This window comes from Spea bombifrons, chromosome 3 (genome assembly GCF_027358695.1).
Source record: "Spea bombifrons isolate aSpeBom1 chromosome 3, aSpeBom1.2.pri, whole genome shotgun sequence".
NCBI classification, from domain to species: Eukaryota; Metazoa; Chordata; class Amphibia; order Anura; family Pelobatidae; genus Spea; species Spea bombifrons.
Genome location: NC_071089.1, coordinates 118,791,244 through 118,806,299, shown reverse-complemented (window position 1 = coordinate 118,806,299; position 15,056 = coordinate 118,791,244). Strand labels below are relative to the sequence as shown.

At 39.2% G+C, this 15,056-nt stretch overlaps 1 protein-coding gene across 1 annotated transcript in view; it reads right to left on the bottom strand.

The window, feature by feature from the left end:
* Positions 1-4,401: 4,401 nt before the first annotated feature.
* The window catches only part of SCARA5 (scavenger receptor class A member 5), a 96,688-nt gene continuing 86,033 nt past the window's right edge, over positions 4,402-15,056 (bottom strand). Inside the window, exons 8-9 of the mRNA XM_053460614.1 lie at positions 11,871-12,065; positions 4,402-4,552 (exon numbers count right to left, since the gene is read on the bottom strand). Of these exons, the coding sequence (XP_053316589.1) occupies positions 4,416-4,552; positions 11,871-12,065 (332 nt within the window). The 3' untranslated portion in view covers positions 4,402-4,415. The remainder of the gene's footprint in view (positions 4,553-11,870; positions 12,066-15,056) is intronic.

Genomic DNA, 15,056 nt, shown 5'->3' with positions numbered 1-15,056 from the left:
CACCATCTCACATATACGCACACACAGATACACATTCATACACTAACACACACACTAACACCTCTTGCCACAGTCTTCTTTTTGGGGCAAAGTAACTGAATATTTTCAAACAAATTTTAATTAACATTTTTGCATTTTTTGGAGGAGCAAAATGGAATAGATGAGCAAAGTGGTCATCAGGGCCTTAAGATAAAAATCATGAAAGCCATGTTTTGAGTCAATTGAACAAGGTATAATTATTGAATGTTACAGAATGTTTTAATATTTTTTATGTAAAATATCTAACTTTTTCTTTCAAGTGCTACTTTTTGCCCCCACAATGCTATTTGGCCTAATATACAGGATCTGACAAAAAAAAGGACAATTATACCAGATTATCTTGTTCTAGCGCAAACCTTATGTGGAAAAAAGTGTGGACGCCACGAGTAGAAGTTGAAATCTATTTGATATATTCATATAATTTTTAATTGTGATGGTTTTTCTTTTTATTGAGCTGTGAGGGCCAGCATAAATTTTCCTGGGGTGGAATAGTCACTTAAGTCAGCTTATGATGGAAGTCAAAACGCAAAATAATTTCTCAAAAAATCTAATTTAGTATGAGAATACTTTACTAAACCTCCAAACTTTTTGGATCCAATAAACAAATTTCTTCAGAAAACAATTTATCATTGAAATATTTGGCCAGTGGAATAATGTATTATTTGGCAATGTTTTGATAAATGCAAATTACAGACTTTAACGGAGTCAGGATGTTTTATGTGCTATTTTTCTGATGCGTTTATTATGCCTCGCCCAAGAAACCGCTGTGACCTCCTCCGTTGTTTATGTCTATTGCCTTTTTAGGGGCGAAAATGAGGAAAAAAGCCAACATTATTCATAGTTTGCTCATTGTGTACAGCAATGCTCATGGAAAACCAAAATATGTTCACATCTAGATCGCTGTTCGGTAATCCATTGCCTAGCCTTAGAGGTAGCTAAATAGGAAGTCGAGGTGAAACAGGAAGTGACATCTCCCGAGGTCCATTGTCCCCCTGCCCTGGTAAACATTTTGAGTACGGACGTATTTCCTTGTATTTTTTTGGATGATCGAAACGCACATTTTAATTTTTTTCTCTCTCTCTTTTTTAAAGCCTATCAATGAAGCGGAAAAATAAACCAAAACAGAATAAATTTAAATCTTTTTAAAATCCTTCCCGATTAATTTAATTACAGTTATGGAAAAAGATTGGAATAAAACAGAAAAGGCAATTGACCGAGACTTGATTACATTTTGGATAAAAATGGTTTTGTTTAGATATTTAACAATCCCACAAAGTCTCATACATTTTACTGCTATTCAGCCATTATTTTTTTGTTACCATTTAAAATAGAGGATTTTAAGCAATAGGGTGGCTTCGTGGGAGGTTAATGCCTCTAACTGGGGTACAATCACTAGCGATAGTGGCCCTTCCAAATGACATACGTGTGGTAAGCGCTTGGATACACGCGGCCCCATGTTACTTTTTCATACAGAATCTAGATGCTCGTTTCTAATGGGGTCATAATAGGGAACCAATGGCCAGTGGCCCACCAGGCTTTGGCTTGAGTGCCCCTTGGCCAGTCCAGGCCTGGGTTTTAGAAAATCAGGCCATGTTTTTTCGAGTCCTGACAGCACGTGGTGTTACGGCTGTGAATATCCTCCGCAGATTTATTAATTACAAGGAGGACGCAAAACTGGATTATGAAATGTTGAATTTAACAGGTTAAAAGAATGTAAAAATATACCGGTATATATATACTTTTTTAAAAAAGCATTATTTGTTTGGAATCAACAATGAAATCATTAAAATGATTTAGCAGAGGAAGGAATAATGTTACCAGACATAACGGGCCGGGCCGCTGCCAAGCGATGCCTTCATAACCTTTATAAGACGCTGAGCTAAATGTTCATGTTTCGGCCCAAATGCATCCCATGTGTTTGGTGCTTTTCCCGGAGTGCCCGTGGCCCTTGAATAAGGGGGGTTTTTGTTTTTCTTGATCTCATTAAAATGTATATTTCAGGAAACAGCATGAAACGCTGCACCTGCTTCCTTGGCTCACAATGAAGAATATGAGCAAAGACGCGAGTCGTGTAACAGATAAAGAACTATTGACCCTTTGTGAACATGCACTCTTTAGTTGGAATTGACGCCTTTCATTGGGGCAACAAGACGTAAAGTTACATAAGATTTCAGGACCTCGGATCTCTTCTTCAGTTTCATTCTGCGCATGGTTCCACTTTATCCAGAATGTATAAATTCCCTCACTGTATTAGCCTCTACCACTGCTGGGAGGCTCTTCCACTTATCTACCACCCTCTCTCTAAAGCGAAACGTCCTTACATTACATAAAAGCTTCTAGTTTTAGATTCTGGTCGCTTGTAACTTTTCTCTTCCTTTGAAATAAACTCCCCTCCTGTACTTTGTTAAATCCCTTTAATATATTTAAATGCCTCTCCCTCTCTCTCTTCTCTTCCCCCAAGCCCGACATATTAAGCTCTTTCCTGATCATTTTTAGAATGCAAACCACTTACCATTTTAATTGTCCTCCTCTGAATAAGTCAATATCCTTCTGGAGATGGGGGTTTCTCTACCTGCACCCAAGACTCTGAGGTCTGACCAGGGATCTGTAACGTTGCAGAACCACTTTTCCCATTCTGCTTCTAATGCCTCTCGCTATACAACCCAACACCCTGCTTGCTTTGTTCAATTGCCTGCTTTCTCTTAAGTCCTCAAAAATAAGTTCACCTAAATCCGTCTCCTATGTTATATCGGACAGAAAAGTGTGCTGTATTCTGCCTCTGGATTTTTATTACCCAACTGCGTTATCTTACATTTATCAACGTTAAACTGCAGCTGCTACATTCTTGGCCATTCTTCAAGTTTACGTGAATCTCTTGTCATTTGGCTTGTTCCACCACAAATGTTCTCTACTCCATCGCAGAAAATGTGAGCTCTTGTGATGAGACCCTGTATTTACTGTGAGAGTAACGCAGATGGAACACTAAATATATTTTCGTTATTCGGTAATATCCAGACGTAAGTCATCCTCCAGTATTTCATTGTGTTCCAAAGCGTGCCCAATATTTGATTTATTTATGCTATTTATGCAGTACATAAACCTAACCATTACAGCATAAAAATACTTGTACGTCTTAACGTTTATTACATCATTCAGTCATTAATAACTATTTTGTTTTTTTTCCTGCATTTAGAATGTAGAAAGAGGATGTCGGATGCATGATGAAAAATACCGATAGGCTGTTTGGTTTAAAATGTATTTATATTAATAAACAAATGACCAATTAAAGCTTAATAAAGCAAAATTTCAAGCTAAATACAATTTATTGTCTTATTATTTTTAATGAGATGTTCTTCGTACCAACAAGCAATTGTAAAATTGAAAACAAAAATTAAAAGGATATTTTTGTAATCAACATAACAGAAATTCTTTGGGTTTGCTATAAAAGGCACGATGAAGATTTACAAAAGTTATAATATTTAGAATAAAAAAAACATTTTTTTATTTAAAGCAGATCTATCTATCCTACATTTTACAGTCCTATACAACATAAATGTATTAGTCCAGATTATGTGTATACCATGGGCATACTCCTGTCCTCTATTAATATTCCTCTGCATTCATATTTCACCCCCCAACAATTTTATTTCTCCCTATTCAAGTGGAAAAAATGGCCTGCTTTGTATTAGCCTTTTGTATATTCTTTAGCTCTATTTGAGCAAGACAAACACATACTGCCATTGATGAATAATAGAAATCCTCGGTCTTAATCATCCAACATAACTGTATACAGCACTGGGGGTTATATTACTGTATACAGCACTGGGGGTTATATTACTGTATACAGTGCTGGGGTTATATTACTGTATACAGCGCTGGGGGTTATTATTGTATACAGCGCTGGGGTTAAATACTTTTTCATGCGTCTTGCCTTTCAAGGCCTCTTGAGATGCACCTCATCCCAAATTTAGGAAATGACCACGGAAGAGATCCCACAAACCCCCCGACATAACAAACTGTGCTTTATTTACTTATCACTCTGCTATCAACTATATCACGTATGACAACTTACGATACAGCTCTTGGATATTAAATGCATTTTTTTTTCGATATAAAAGCCATTATTTTTTTGTCAATTTTGGCCCCTGCAATAACTGAATGTATATGACTTAAAAAACGGAAGTGCTCGTGGAAACATCCGCCGATCTGCTCTACGAGAAAAGTCTCTCCGGTACTCGTACGCAAAACCCGTTCACTCATGCTAACACCCATGAGCAGTTGGGAGATTCCACCATCTTTGATCTTGAAGTCGGCTCAGGAATGGATCATTTTAGTAGCTCCAAAAACCGCGTCCCCGTCTCCTTTTTGTCCCCGGCTCATTCTTTTATACACGTCACCCCGGCGTCCTCAGCATGTCCACAGTTAGTCTTTCCAAAACCTCCAAAGTAACACTTCATGATGGAGTCCTCTGTCCCTTTGCAAGCAACATCATCCATCCAGATCCTCCCCACACCTGTGAAAAGAGAAGAGCACCCGTTAGCAATCCTAACCCGAACAGTGTATGTGTATACTTGCCAAGTCTTAATTTTCCGGCATTGTCTAGTTGGGGAGATAATCTGATCGCACTTGAACAGCCCGGGAGCTGTAAGATCAATGAAGAATTCCTTAGAATATGCAATGCAAGTGCTATTAACCCAATAAATACCACTGCATTTACTTAGCCCCCCCTGCCCCCCAGGATCTCACTTTAGGGCAACTTCAGGCAACCTCGGAGCAGACTTTGCTTTTTTTTTAAAACCTCCAAAAATGTTTCTCATTAAAACAATGAGCTGCACAATGATTGTCTGAAATAAATATTACACGCTTTTTTAATAATATACATCAATATCAAGGTTTATTTTTAAAAAAATGTGCTAAAAGATTTACACCCAAAAAATACTCGATTTGCTAATTTCACCACATAGAAGATAGTTAAAAAAAAAAGAAAACGATGTAGAGTTACATAATGTTTCATGACCTCAAATGTCTCTTGTTCAGATGAATTCTTGTGCTCTAAAAGGTATCACAAACTTCTCTGGAAATATCATTTTTTTTAATAAAACATTATTTATGGATGAGAGTGCAAATTCTGAAATATTCTCACGAGGTTTGAAATATGTGCAGAACGCAATAAATTTCATAAAAATGCAGATCTTCGCCTGAACATCGGTGTCCGCGCGTCACTTCCACGATTTATTCGCTTTCGGCATGTTCAGTGTACGTTGTGGGAGAGGAGGTCTGACGGCGATATAACAATTTATGCCAACATGACCCAGGATAATTCAGTTTAACCCCATGAGTTATATGCAATATTTAACATACCAAACCAGGAAGGCAAAGAGTTAAATGGGTCAGTCACCTGACAGACACACAGGTAACAGCCAGAAGATGGGGGGGTTGCAATCAATTTTTAGAAATTCTGTTGGAAGTTGTGTGTCCCATTAGTCAAAAATACACAGAGTGATATAAGCTTTGGGGACCTCAGAGGTCCTGACTACATCTTTTTCTCGTTACTCGGGGACTCTCCACAGGGCAAGGCTTTTAAACGATACGCCGCGCTCAGATAGTCTACATTAATTTGTGTTTCTGAAGTCTCAGAGGCTCTGCTCCAAGAATTAAACACAATGTTGTATACGGTAACGTGGCGCAGCACTGAAGAGATACAGAGTTTTTTTTTCCACATTGTTCCAATAAACTTTTTAGCCGTAGATCTGGTGGCCGCCATCGTGATATTTTGGCTACATTCCAAACTCAAGCACCACACTAAGGTGATTCTTTATGGCAATGCTAATGAAGTCCTCCTTTAAGAACGGTTAGTTCAGACATGACCCCACTGGCTTCTAACTACCTTATCCCGGGGACAAGGTCCGGAGGAACACGGAATGGTTTTTTCCATTCTCTACTGAGCTGGTTCACGGACTTCTACAGGACTATCCTTCATGCCGTAGACACAGGACCCCAGAGCTCAAAGGCATTAACCATTTACCTACCAACCACGTATGTGATACGTGGTTGGCGAGGTAGAACCCAAGAGTTAAAACATTATCCTAGTTCACCTGCCCAAAGTCTCTGGTCTGTGGGGACTTGAATGACTAAAACCCTGCCATAAAGCAGTGTCGTTGTGAAGTACTTAAGTGGCATGCTGATGTTGTGGTAACCCAAATGGTAATCTCCAGATCAGATCCTAAGGCAGCATGTATCAATAAGACGTAAAAGGCCCATTCTTCACCCACACAACACTACTTTGTATCGCTCTGTATTCCAAATAATTCATGCACCAGGGCCTACTCACCCCCCCGCATCATATTTTTGGATATAATAGGTGTAATTTTGGATTGACGCACGTATTTGATGTGTTTCTTTTCCGTTGTTTAAAACACGTAATTGAATGTGTACCGATTGTGCTGTGATTACATGTGCTTTCCATTTTATGGGTTCTTCACGGCAAAATCATTTTAAAACAAAAGAAACACATAATAATAATAATAATAATAATAGGGCTTTTGTCGGCGGGAGGGATAGTCATAGTTTATCTTTGGTTCAAAACTCACAATGGTATATTGCCAATGTTTCACTTTTTATCTGATGGGAATATGTGGACGTTCCCTTAGATGCCAGCCCTTTTCCAAGGACAGAAATGTTTTTTGTTTTGTTTAATGTAGTTGAATGTTCTGTTACGCATTTGGCATTTGATCCACGCATCGATCAGTCCTTGAAATACTGGATTCTACAGCTTGATTGATTGCTATCTGGGTTCCTATGTAGCTGATGATGGAGAATGTTTGGGCTTTCGATAAACTTTGGTGGGTGCCCAAACTCACATGGCTTGCGCTGGCGCTGTCCCATTCCTATGCTGGCTCTGACTCGCTTTTCGCCACCTCTTTCGGGCCAAGAAAAGAAGTAAAGAAAATATAAACACAGATTTTAATGTTTATATGGGACGTTGTTACACTAAAGCAGTCTATCTGAGCACGAGTGCTCTAACACTTTTCCTGAACTTGCATTAAAAAAATACTTATTCGTAGGTTGGTTTAAGATTAGCAAATGTAGCCACACGTAATAAATTCAATGTTTTTGCCAGCATTTTGTTAGCGAGTTCTAAATGGTTTCAGACTATGATGCATCCAGATGGTGACCCATTTATAAAAAGTTTGGCATCGGTTTAATTGGTTCTCAAAAGTTTTGAGCATGGAACCCAAGTGACAAAGGAATTGGTCAGAAAATGTCTTTGTTGGCGCCTAGCGACCCATGGCATATATAATCGTTGAGATAAAACACAAAAATGGCCCGCGGTTCAGTGCGTCGGAAAAAAGTTGAATAAGCTGCCAAGAATGCGTCCAAACTAGGCCCATGATGGACACCAGATCCCCAAATGTTAATTCTTTGGAGGCCGCACTCCCTAAGGGAGATGCGACCCCTTCCTTCCCTCGTCTGCCAAAAAGCCTACAGGAGGGTCAGATCTTTTGTCCTTCCCCATAAAAAGAAGGACCTCTGGAGGTCGTTAGAGGAAGGGGCTACCCATAAGAGCCTACATGCCTCACCATAAAAAAATAATTTTTAGATTTTCTTTTTATAAAAATAGGAATCTTTAGTAAAATCTATTTAAGAATGTAAAACATTTGGAATTATTATTATTATAATTATTAATAATAATTATTATTATTATTAATATTATTATTATATTATAATTTTTTTATAAAAAATTAAATATAATAAATTCTAAATTGATTTATAACTTGACAAACCTTTAGATATTTGTCTGGCCAATCATCTTTGGTAATCTTTGGTTCAGCTGTGGACCGGCAAATCGCAGACCTATGAAAATCTCCATATACTTTTTGTTTTTTTTTTATTTTCTTTCTACTACGTGTTAGGTGAAAAAGTCTGGAAACTGCCTTTCCTCCTTGTTTTTGTTATTTTAAAATCTCGTTTCAAGAGTTTTATAAAACAAGTTATTTTTGGCCATAACGTGAATTGTAATGTCGACATCTGTTCTAGAAAATTAAAACGGAAATTGAGACCACACATTTTATATTGCATCTTAACAATAACACCATAAAAATGTCAAGCCTAACTATCGGTCAAAATAATATTTTAGAATAAAATGTAAAATATGTCTTTTTATCCAAATATTTAATTTTTGGTTTTTAGAAACGCACGCGCTGTGATCCGTCGGCCCCTATCTACAAATCTGACGGATCAGTCAGGCCACGATGGGAGATCACGTTTCGTATCTGTAATTATCGGAAACGAGGAATTCCTTCACAGTAAACACTGCGTGTCGGGCCGGCATCGCTTTCTCTACGTATATAAACATTCCCTGTGACTGAAATGTAAATTATTTCATAACATTTATTCACACCATAAAACTCAATTTTTATTATGTTTTCTTACCCAGAAGAGCCGTTTATTTTGGTGGTTGTGGGTTAACCCTTTAGTACAAGGGTAGCAAGCAGCTGTTAGGGAACTACAGGCGCTCGGTGACAACCAACACTGCTGTCGTCATATGTAGTTTAATGCATAGCAGCCGTCCCTTTAAATATTTGTAACCAACGCATGGACGGATTCTGTAGAAACCAGACGCTCAACATCTCCAAGACCAAGGTTCAGCATATCAAGACATTTTGTACAATGTTCTGCTTCCAACTTTGCGGGAACAGTTTGGGCAAGGCCCTTTTCTATTCCGGCCTAAAGACATGGTTGGATGAGTTTGGGAGGGAAGAACTTGACCGGCCACACAGAGCCCTGACCTCAACCCCATCCAACACCTTTGGGATGAGCTGGAACGGAGATTGCGAGCCGGGCGTCTCGTCCAACATCAGTCCCTGACCTCACAGACGCTCTACTGGATGAACGGGCAAAAATCCCACAGAAACTCCCCAAAATCTTGTGGAAATCCTTCCCAGAAGGATGGAAGCCATTATATCTGCAAAGGGGGGGCAACTACATATTAATGCCTATGTATTTAGAATGTGATGTCATCAAAGTCCCTGTTGGTGTAACGTCAGGTGTCCCAATACTTTTGTCTATATAGTGTATCTCAATTTCACCAATCAAGCCATCCTCATCCAAGCAGCGTCTCTTCTTCTCATTCTCCCTCAGCCTCTTAATAGAGTGTAAGCTTGCAATCTTATTGCTAATTTTCACCCTTTTCTATTAAAATAGAGTTATGGAATCTGCTGGAGCTCTCTAAATAAAATGTGAATATAAAAAGTGATAATATTATGATGTGATCTCCTGATATAACCAGCAGTTTGACAGCAGACCAGGGATCCAAATTAACAAAGTCTGATGGGTTTTACTTTTAACGGCTAGAATTTTCTTCCCTCAACATATCTATCTATCTATCTATCTATCTATCTATCTATCTATCTATCTATATGTAAAAATTCAGAAAGGAGCAGATGAGCAAACGGCTGTCAAGAGTTTGGAATGTCTACAGAAGGAACGTGTTTTATAGGAATAAACTAAACTAATTCACTATTACGTTTTAGATGAGGATTCAGCCCATCCCTTCCGTTTCAGCCAAATGTTTTTGAAGTCAAAGCTACCGAGGGTTAAGGCTTAAGGTCCTACAAACCTTCGTAAAAGAAATATTATTTATTTAAGAAAATATATTTATTTAGAAGGTTAAAGAGGGCCTGCCCCTTCATTCAGCCGAAAGCTAATTCTGTTCCTTCGAAGATCAAAACGGAAAGCGCTACGAAATAAACCAATTTAAAGCTCACGGTTTTGTTTTTTTTAACACTGTAACCGAATTCCAACCCATCCAAAAAAAATTTCAAGGGAATGAAATGAAAGTTTAACAAATCATAACGGATTCATGACATGAAAGGCATACGGATATTACTTCAACCACCCCCGTGCCTTGTAGGTCAAACAGTTTAGGGCTAAATGGTTCCCATATGATCGAATAACGATAAAACCTAGCTTGGCCAAACTGGTTTGAACACCTTCGTAATCCTACAGACTTTAACCTAAACTCAACACAAGGATCAGTTATCATGATTTTAGAACCCTGTGATACCCAGCAAACATTCTGAGCTCCTAGAAAAGAGGGGCACCAGGCAGGGAGAGGAGGGCACAGGGATTTGGGACCAAATGAAGAACTGGAGAAACCAAACAGCACCCATGGAGGGGGGGGATGCCATTGGTGCTTGACCAGTTTAGCTTAACATTTCTGCTATTATGTAGCTCACATTACGAAGAAATGTCAATGAAATAGGAAATAATTGAAACAAAATATAAATATAATTATTAATAAGTAGGTGGTCATGTTAATAAATGACAGACATCACAAGCCCTTGAAAAACAATTGTTCTAATGTGTGAAGGATCATTCATTCGGAACGTCATGTAATATTTCTAACATGCGAAGGATCATTCATTCGGAACGTCATGTAATATTTCTAACGTGTGAAGGATCATTCATTCGGAACGTCATGTAATAGTTCTAACGTGTGAAGGATCATTCATTCGGAACGTCATGTAATAGTTCTAACGTGTGAAGGATCATTCATTCGGAACGTCATGTAATATTTCTAACGTGCGAAGGATCATTCATTCGGAAGGTCATGTAATATTTCTAATGTGTGAAGGATCATTCATTCCGAACGTCATGTAATATTTCTAATGTGTGAAGGATCATTCATTCGGAACTTCATGTAACAGATAAAGGAAGTGTATGTCGTATGAGTGATATTTCCCACAATGCTTTTTAAAAAACACGCCGGCGAACTAATAAATCCTGATGAAGACACCTTCGGGAACCATGATGTTCTCCTCTGCTCTTGTGACGTTACTCTCTTAAGGAAAAAAAGTTGTTCTTAATTATTGTCAATGAATTTCAAGCTGTTCTTTCCTTGGAAAAAAAGAAATGTTATGCGTTTTGGGTTTTGAGGTCTTGTTATTAAAAAAATCTATTGCCAATCTGTGAAACCCCCTCTTTGTTCTGATGAAGAGGTTTATGCGATTCCTGCGTGACTGGATGCGGAATTCGCGGAGCCGACACCGCATGTGGTTTTGGTTATCGAGACAGGGTTATCACTGCGAGTGAATGGGCACAATTAATGGCCGGGTATGTCACAGTTTTTCCGTCTTCTGTGTCTGATCTTAATTAAAGGAACAGTCTCTCCATCATTTTTTATTATTTTATTTTTTTTGATGCATGGAAAATTTACTGCATGTTCTTTAGTTAAGGGATTGGCATTTAAACAATGCTTGGCACTGCGCATGCGCTGGCCCGTGTGAGAGTTCCAGAGGGTCTAATGAGACCCCCCATGTGTATACGCAGAAAATGCTCTTGCCAATGATGGTTGAGGGTCGTCTTATAATGGAGACAGTAATGGAGACCGTAAAGGGGACAGAGAGTTAGGGTTCTGTTGGTTCTTGCGCCAGTTAAGGTTAGCAATGGAATGGTACTGATATTGCGCCGAATTTACGAGAAGATAAATGGAAGTGACTCTTACTGCATACCACGTCTGGGCTGGCCATCTGCCACGCCAGGCAAATACCTGGTGGGCCACTTGCCAACAGCACCACACACTAACCCAGTCTGCTGTTCCAGCCATTCGCAGCATTTACGTCATCAGGGGGGGCCGCTGGCCTTAAAGTGCCAGTGCTGTATTGTGATCGCCAGCCCGGTCCTACTGCATACTCATTCCTCGCAGTGTCCTGAAATTGGATTACCTGTCACACATGGCCAGGCTACTTATAGGACCTCCGTACCCCAGGTCTCTTAGGTGCGCCAACTGCTCCATCATAAGGTAGGTGCGATAATATTCACGTTCTTACCTTGACCAAACCTGGCCGTCTTGTAAACCTCCTCAACTCCTTTGAAGCCCAGCATCCGGCAAACCACGTCACCATCTTTTTTGTCCCAGCCATCATCGCAAACCGTTCCCCAGCGGTTCTCGTGATAAACCTCCACGCGTCCTTCATGAGGCCCAGAGCCGTTCACAAGTCGAATCACCCGCTCTTCTACGGGTCCTAAAAAAACAAAAAGCGTCGCCTGACCTGTGAATAACTTCAGTTCTGTCTCCCTCGTGATGACTAACAAAGAATTAACACAACGGAGGAGCATTCTGTCGGTTGCTATGGTATTAACACCACTTTCTAAACCAGAACCATGTTTTATACATAACCTTCAAACTAACGGTAATCATTTAATGGGAAACGCACATTAATTGTGAATTTTTTGACAGCCAATTTTCTTTTTTTTTCAGGATTTAAACCCTAAACAGGCATCTCGTAGCACACGACGAACAATGAGATAATCAGGAACATTCTCAGACAGACACATCTAATCAATAACGGAAAATCATCTCCGATTCATCATCTGATCGTTTACTCAGGAATGTCGACCCAATGCGTTACAAACACAATGTATGATCGCTGCTTTGACAAATCGTCTACATGAGGAAGCAAGGATTATATTCATCTTATTAGAGATAACGATGAAAAATTATTAGGCAAAGACAACAAAAAGTATTTCGAAGAAGTGCCGCGGTCCTGTACTGTTACATGTTAAGTCACGGCGACATATTCCTGTAACCAATGTAAAAACTAAATCTTAAGATTCCAAAGGAGGTTAGATGAAAAACAACATAGAAACATAGAATCTGACGGCCGATCGTCCCCATTCGGCCCCCGTCTCGTCTGCCCGTTTCTCCTGCTGTAAAGACTCTAACCTTAATGAGCCGTCGGTCTCGTCTTAGATTCAGGAGCCGTATGTCTATCCCATGCATGTTTAATACTCTCACTGTATTACCCTCTACCCCTTCTGCTGGGAGGCTGTTCCATTTATCTACCATCCTCTTGGACAAGTTCAAAATTAATTAATATACTATAGCACGAGCAGAAATAAATAGAAAAATGTATAAAAGTGTATATTGAGGCATCGGCTGGCCACACACTGCAGCACTGGATCTGTCGCTGATCTGAGTGGCCCATCGAGTGAGTGACGCTTTCGGCCAGCAGCCATCCAGGTGTTTGCCCAATGTGCGATAGGGCCAGCCTGGGCCTGCATGTTATTATATAACTTTTGTTGTATATGTTCCGAGTGCGTATTTTGTTTCTTAAATTTTATCTGTTGAGGGGGACGTTTATTTAAGCTCTCATTGTGTATTTGGTTTTTCAACAATGGCAATTATTTTGTAGATATTTGTTTAAAATGAGGGACTTTGTGTTTGTGGCAGAACCAGCATTACATTATGGATTACGCTATTTAAAATGTAAAAAACATTCTGGCCCCTTTCTCTCCAAGGCTGGCACCACCCCATTGGCCCCTGGCCCCCAACCCGAGAACTAACATACATAGTGGCACATATAAATATATGTACTCTCACAATTACACAAACCTATACACTCATGCTAGCGCACACATACTTACACATACTCTCACACTAGTACACACACTCATGCTTATACATACTTCTTCTAACACACACTTACACATACAAATTCTTACCCCGTCCAGTCTCACATTTACCGAGTGGCCCGTTCTGCCTTGGCCCTTTGGGGACAATTTGGGCCTGCCAAGGAGTTGATTGGCCCCCTGCCCCCTAGGCCAACCCACCCCTGTTAATGAATATCTGGTTGGATGATTTGAGACCTGGGAAAAGTTCTGTGAAAGCTGCTGTAGAAACAAATATTTTTCCAAACTAGTGATCCAAAACACTTAATGGTGCTGTTCCACTCAGACAATATTCCCAAGTTTCCTAAATACTTAAATGTACCATTTTCCGGTGATTTCATGTTGAAAAGCGTTCAGCGCAATCTCTTAAATTGTTCCCTCTGCACTGCTCTGTTCTGACATCACAGAAAGGGGTGTTTGCTTGAAGGTCTGTTAGTTTAAAGGGGACTGGGAGAGGCTGTAATAGGTCAGACTACTGTGATGTAATACATAGAGGAGGAGCTTTGAAAGAAAGACAGAACTCTGTTGCTAAACAGCTGTAGTATCTCAATAAACCCTTTAATGCAGTTTTGAGTGACAGGAGAAAAAAAAAAGCCAGATAGGCTTCTTATACGGCCCTCTCCATGACGCAGAACTTATCTGGTGATATTTTATGAGCCCCCCTAGATGGAACAGCAAGTCAAAGAACACATCTCAGATCCTATGATCATATGGTGTGGGGATATAATCCATGTATCTTGTATCATCTTCTTGACTTCTTCAATATGACTGAAACTTTCCAGACTCTATTATTAATGTCTGTGCATGTCTTAGACGCCATGAGGAATCATGAATCTTTTCAGCCCAAACTACCACCGCGAAAGGGGTGCCTTCTATACTTTTAATGTCTGACCTGTTCTATGTATAAATACTGTAGTTTATTATCCCTAACATCTGCTAAATCTGTATCTCGCTTTTATGAAAACAAAACTTTTTAACTAGAACATAAATTAACCCTTTATATAAAGGTTAAAGATAAGAATTATATAAAGGTTACATAGGAAAGGCACCTGAGATAAGACAAATGGTTTTAAAAAGCTTTATAATAAAATTAATTTTTAAAACTCTATGTCGGCAGCATTGGCGGTGGCATTGTAATCACAAGATCTGGTAGTAATTATAGCTTGAGCTAAACAGATCTAATTAAATTAGACAATTTTCTTTTAATCTCCACTCTTGGCTAAATGACATTTTTATTTAATCCTGCAATAATAAGAATCATGGAAGTGTGTCTTTTTGGAGCCTTTGTATTGCAGTGACAGACAAAAAATCCTTGCTAAATAATGCTAGCTGTTTTGGGGCTTTTATTTAGTCTTTTACTTTTGAGTCTTCACGTTTCTCCATGATATCGATAATACCGATTAAATAATTTCAGTAATTTCACAACATTTTAATACTGTCTAACTCATAGGGACTTTGTTACAAAAGCGTTACACATACCCACCGAAAGTTAAAGCCTCTTGCTTTTAGACTTCATGCGTCAATATTGAATGGAGGGGCAGGCTGGGGGCATGAATACACATAGT